Genomic DNA, 6,032 nt, shown 5'->3' with positions numbered 1-6,032 from the left:
CATTCCAATTGGCATTCAGTGAGAGGACGCGTTTTGCAGCGGTGATCGCTGCATGGTTGCGAGAGGCGAGGAAGAACGCGGGGAATAGGTTCGCCTTCCAATTCGCCGGCCGTGCGCGGGTTGTACGAGCGGTACGCGCAGTTCGCTTTTGCAAAAGTCGCCTTCATGGGTTTTGTCTTTGGGGACGACGAGACGTTGCGCGACGCGGAGCGAGATTTTTTGGGGGAGGGGCCCCCAAAGGCGGCGGGCGGCGGCGGGGCCGGTTGTAAGAGTGCCGCCGTGGTGGGGGTTTTCATCGCGTTGCTGCTCGCGCTGGGGTGGGGCCTTGCCCGGTTGCTGCAGGGGGTACTGTAGCAATGAGCATGGAGGGGGAGCCCACGTGGTTATCAGTAAAGTGCGCGGGTTTGTTTTTTTTGGGTGTGTCGGGCGGGGTTTTCCTTTAGCTTTTGCGCGGCGCGCACGCCGGGGGGGGGGCGGACCGCGATGGATAAGCTTGGATACTGCGCGGGTGCGGCGCGAAGCCCCCCCCCCCCCCGCCCCCCCCCGGCCCTGTGCCGGGTGCCGCGCGCCCCGACCTTTGTCACATGGAGCGTGCGCCGAAAAGAGCGAGTAATGTGGCGGTCAAAGAGGAAAACGCTCTTACAATTCTATGATAGCGAGCTCGAGCTGCATCCTGCACAAGGCACAAGGGTGGGGAAAAGTGCAACTCCCAGTCCCACACCGATATTCGATCCTACACATGTACATGTGTCTAGAGACCAAGAGAGAGTCGACCGTAAAAATAAAAAGAGAGATATACATCATAGATCTCATTATCCGACAATGCGACAAACCCAAACGTACTGGCGCAACATCGCGCACCGAATCTCATGCGAGGGTGGGAGAAGGCCGCCGCGCCAGCGCATCTCGCCGGCGAGCGACCTCAGCAGCAGACGGGAGAGAGGGGGGGAGAGGGGTGCCGGTGGAGCGGGCGCGCTTAAGCGCCGCGCCATGTGGCGAAACAGAGGGACTCGGTCGGGAATGTCCTCTTGTCAAGCGGCCCACGCGTCGCAACTGTCGGCGAGCGCCTCAACGTGCGAGCGGAACGCCGGCCACTCCGCAAGGGCGAGCCCGGCTCTCGTCTCGAGGATGGCGCCGCTTGCATCCAGGACAAGGAAGGTTGGCACCGCGGTAATCTCGTGGAACTGGAACGCCTCAGCCGTCGTCTTGCTGCTCTCAAGCGAGAAGAACCGGACGTCGCGCCGCGCAGCCGCGAGCCGTCGCGTGCGAGGCAGCAGAGCCCTGCACGCGGCGCACTGCTTGCTGCCAAAGAGAACAACGGAGATACCGCCCTCACAGGCCGAGGCAGTCACCGCGGCGCGCAGCTCTGCTGGCGATGGGATCTGCTGGACCTGCATCGCGAGGAGCGACGAGCGGAGCGGCGGCCGCAGTGGCGGCGGCGTGTTGAAGGCGGCGGAGCCGCCGAGGAGCAGTAATAGCGTCATGGTTGGCGTGCCCCAGTTGCGAAGGCCTGCCGCGGCCGGACGAGTGGCCGACGGCATCGAAGTCTCCTTGAGTACCCAACAAATGCACCGCTCTTTATACTCGTTTATTCACGAGGCGACCCCAGGGGAACCTGGGCTCTAGGTTTCCTAGTGGCGTGCTGTGAATAAACAGCGAAGAAGACGCCTGCAACAAATGGACGAAAAGGACGAGTAGATGACATGAGTTGGGATCTTCCACCGCTGCACCCTCTGTGCACGCCCGTGGTGGACGCCAGGTGCCCGGCCGCAGCCGGGCTGGAGACGAGGCCCTCGCTTTCCAGACGAGCGACACTCGTGGGGTGTAGTGGCGTTGCTGAAGCGACCAGGACCGTCAGACGGCCTCAAGTGCGCTTGCATATGGCAGCGCCACCCCCGCCGACGCGCTAGCAGCGCGCAGCCTCCATGCCGCTCAAAAGAGGCGGTCGTGTGACACAGAAAAGAATTTCTGCGGAATTTGAAAAAATCATCCATAACAATAAAAAGCTAAAGCCGCTGCGCGGGCCCCGCCCCCAGCTCGGGGGGGGGGGGGGGGGCGGGGCCCTTGCGAAGGAGAAGAGGCCAGAGTTGTACAGCAGCGGACGATGGACAACGAAGGTCGAAGCATTAGAGGCTTGATAGGAAAGGTCACCCACAGAACAAACAAATCTCTCTCTCACACAGACGATACTCGTAACTCGAGAGCACAAACGATATCGAATCGCCGCACTTTTCCCGAGGGGTAGAGATGGTGTTGCGCGACACTCGTCCTGCCTATCTCCCCCCATCTCACATGCTACAGTGGGTTTCGGGCATTAAGAAAACGTAGTATTAAGAAACCACGCCGAGCGATTTTCGCGAAAATCTAAGAAACCACGGCGCGCCGCAGGCGCGCCGGCTGGCAAGCGCCGCAGGCGCGCAGGCTGGCAAGCGCCGCAGGCGCGCAGGCCTGCAGGCCCGCGCCAGTGCCGGGCAGCCCAATACTACGCCTCCGCCCCCTTTGATCGCGGCATGGGGCGCCAGATCAAAGTCTGCCTCGGGCAGCCTTGACGACGAGGACAACCTCGAGAAATGAGAGTCGAACAAGCTGACGGCCTCGGACCGCCGCATCCTCGCCCACTGGTTCTACAAGGCCTCCATGAAGGCGCTCCAGGGCGAGGCCAAGCGCAAGTACTTCGAGCACGCTGGTGCCCTGCTCACAGCCGATGGCACGGACGACGACCTCGCAGCTTACTTATTTTTTTATTTTTTGAGAGCGCCTTCGTTGTTAATAATACAAACCCATTGGTCCTGTGTCGCAGTCACACTTGTCGCAGTCACACACACGCACACGCCAATCCCGAATCCGCACCGCGCGCCCGGCCACCGCCTCGCCTAGCGCGCCTCGCACGGAAAAATGCCTCGGCCAGCGGTCCTGAGTGCCGGCCGGGGCTAAGAAACCACGGCGTGGGCTGGGGGAGGAGGGTGGAAAGGCTTAGAAACGGCGGCGTGCCGCAGCATCCTGTTTTCTTAATGCCCGAAACCCACTGTAGCTGGCTAAAAGTTGAAGTTGGCCGCTCCCACAGCTCCCACACCTATATCTCTGGTACACAATATTCGAAGCGTTGTGGTCTGTGGACCATTGACCTCCTAAAAATCTCTCTCTCACTCTCCGTAAGACTTCGGAGAAGGCAAGCCGTCAAGTTGTCAACCGTCTCGGCGTCGACAACAACCGGAACTCGAACCAGTCGTGCTGCGGCCACGGCCACCCCTCTAATTGCTCTGACAGGCGCGCCTTGCACCTCGCCATGGATCCGCGGCAGAAGCCAATCCCGCAACGCTGTCAGGAAATTTAGGAGGAAGACGCATACCAAAACTGCTGTAGGAATCAGTAGCTCCATGCGTTGCCTTTCACTGTGTAGGAGTTGTTGCAGCTTCTCGATCTTTGAAGTCTTGTCCTGCAGCAAGATTTCCTGCCTCCAAATGTAGTCTAATACATCATCGCACCTCCGCCATGAGGACGGCCTTGTGCGAGCGCTGTCGTTGAGAACAAAGCGGCCGGAGTATTCTGTTGCCTTCAAGACATATTTCCTGAGGAAGCTCCTTCCCTTGGTGAAGGCGGTCATGTTCATCATGGCGGGGTCGTGCATGTACGTCTGGGCGACGTCCGTCGGACTACGGTCCGCCATCTTTAGCAGGTCTTTGATCGGCTTCAAATTGTCCGTTTCGACGACGGTCGAGAGCGAGTAAGCTCGGCCTCCCCCTCCCGAGCAGAGGCTGAGGGGTTCGACTCCTCCTCGAGCGGCTCGCGCATCGGAACGATTGCGGGACATCGTCTCTGGGTCATTCTGCTCCGAATCGTCGGCTTTCCCGTCGGCCTTTCGCAGCGCGGCTCATGGTGCAGGTTGGCCGGTGAGTGTCCGGTGAGACGTCCCAGCTCGGCCTGGAGGGCTCTCCCAGGGAAGTTCGGACGGACACACGCGGCGGGCCAGAAAGTTGGGACGGACTATCCTGCAGCCTTTATTTATTGGACATCTAAGCATTTCTCTCTCTTCTGTTGTGTGTGCGAGGCGTGAACCGCGCCATTCGCTCTCACCTGGCAACCCTGTCTGCACGTCTCGCCCGCGTGAGCCGCTTTTCACCCACTCGTAGAGCGGCGACTCGTACACCCCGGTGCGAGTTAATGCGCATTTCTTCTCTGCACAATAGCCCTTGAGATAAAGCTCGCATTATGCAAACCTGTGTGCCTGTGTCCTAGGAAGTAGACCGAGAGGGGTACTCCCATCTCCCATAGGCAAGAGGAGGTCTGGAGAGGCCCACACCCCACAGCGGTCAGGAGAGGCCCCAAGACGCAAGAGGGTGCTAGATGATAGTCTAAAGTTCTAATCACAGTGGGGCGGAGCCCCTACAGTACCCTGGAAGAACGCGAGGTGGCATGTGAAGAGGTTGCTGCGAGAATTGGTGAGAAACTGCGAAGAGAGATAGGAAGTGGTAGACGCCCGAGGGTGGGCGACGGCTAGCACCACACTTCTCTCCTTAAAATCCCTGTGTGGTGGCGGCGTGCCGCGGTCCTCCCATGCATCCTCCGGGAGGCCCTTGCTGGTTGTTTGGCTAGTGCCATTTCACTGTGGCACAGCTCGCGTTACAAAACCTTGATTTGACCATTTGCGCCATTTTGTCCCTCTCGGTGCCTTCCAGAGGCAGCTGCGACCTGCCCGAGTAGACGGGGGCACTCGGCAGGTGGCGCGGAGTGCCCCCGTCCACTCGGCGGGGTCGCAGCTGCCTCTGTGCGTCCTGGGGAGGGACAAAATTGTCGCCGCCGGAGACGAGACTCGACGCCGCTGAGATCGGAGATCAAGCTCTGACAGGTCGCACGTCGCTCCTTTGACGCCGACGTGACTCACCCGTGCAGATCACATCAGGACACGGTCTCGACGCGCTTGGTACGACGCCTGCGACCCGTCTCGGGTCAGGTGGCACGACGCTCATCGCGCCTACCAGCGCTGCCGTACAGGTTGCCACGACGAGGTCGAGCACGCTTCTATACGCTCGCCGAGCCTTCCTTTCCATCCCATTAGGCAGCCTGGGAACGGTGGCGGTCAGAGGCAAAGCCTACGAGGGGTGGTGGAACCACATGTCACGGCCACCGCCGGCTCGACCCCACGATAGCCTCCGAAGGCTGACTTTGCGGCACCATCATCGGACGATGTCGACGAGTTGGGTCGCTCTCGCGGTAGCCAGATGACCTCTCTTCCTAGGAGCATCGGCCATGGCCGCAGGGAGCGCGGGGGAGGGCGCTGGAAGCAACACGGAGCTCCGTTGGAGACGTTTTCAAGATTAGCGTGTCTCAGAGTGAAATGGCACTAGCCTTTGCGGTTTTCTTTCTTTCTTTGTCGACCGCGCGCCCGGCCGCGGAGAGAGCGCCGGGTCCGTCCCAGCCGGTGCCTCAACCTGGCGACCACCTCCACGCCTCCTCCTCTGTCCGCAGAGCGTCGGGGCTGGAGAGACCGACTCACTTGACGGACTCACTTCCAGATGTGCGACGCGTGCGGAGGCAAGGCGTACCCACCCCAGTCGGACGACCACAGGGTCGACCCCGCGGCAGAGGCCGCCGCTGCTCCTCCCCCCTGCATCGACTCGTCCAAGCCGAAGGGGTGCGGGACGCACGTCCCGGGCGCAGCTGCGTCGGGGAGGGGGCGCCAGTCGAGCCCCGCGCCTAACGGAAAGGACAGCGGATCCGACTAGAAGACGGAGGCCGTGGAAGCGGGTCCCGCAGTTAGCCCCGCGCCGTCCCCCGTCCCACCGCCGCCGGGCGCCAGCTCGCCGTCCGGCGCAAGCTGCACGCGCTGCCCCGCGGCGGGCGCCGCGCCGTTCGACTCGGTGAGGCAGTCTCCGCACGCGGCAGCCTGGGCCGCGAGGGGCGCAACCTGTGCGAGCAGCTGTTGCGCGCTGTTCGCCGCTCCCAAGCCGTGCTGCCCGGACGCGCCCGCAGCATGGAGGGAGGGGCGCCCGCCACGCCGCACGTCTCTTTCCCCGCCTCCCTCTCGATCGGAT

The 6,032-nt window shown here is 61.9% G+C and overlaps 1 protein-coding gene across 1 annotated transcript; it reads right to left on the bottom strand.

Annotated features, from left to right (window-relative positions):
• Positions 1–752: 752 nt before the first annotated feature.
• On the bottom strand, positions 753–1,568 carry EMIHUDRAFT_446997 (hypothetical protein). Its single transcript, XM_005789457.1, has one exon. It carries the CDS (start codon positions 1,539–1,541, stop codon positions 1,032–1,034), a length of 510 nt encoding a protein of 169 aa, XP_005789514.1. The 5' UTR covers positions 1,542–1,568; the 3' UTR covers positions 753–1,031.
• Between the last annotated feature and the right edge of the window lie 4,464 nt (positions 1,569–6,032).

The sequence above is a fragment of the Emiliania huxleyi genome (assembly GCF_000372725.1).
Source record: "Emiliania huxleyi CCMP1516 chromosome Unknown EMIHUscaffold_1283, whole genome shotgun sequence".
NCBI lineage: Eukaryota > Haptophyta > Isochrysidales > Noelaerhabdaceae > Emiliania > Emiliania huxleyi.
Note: the sequence above shows the minus strand (reverse complement) of the source record. Positions and strands in the feature narration are given on the sequence as shown.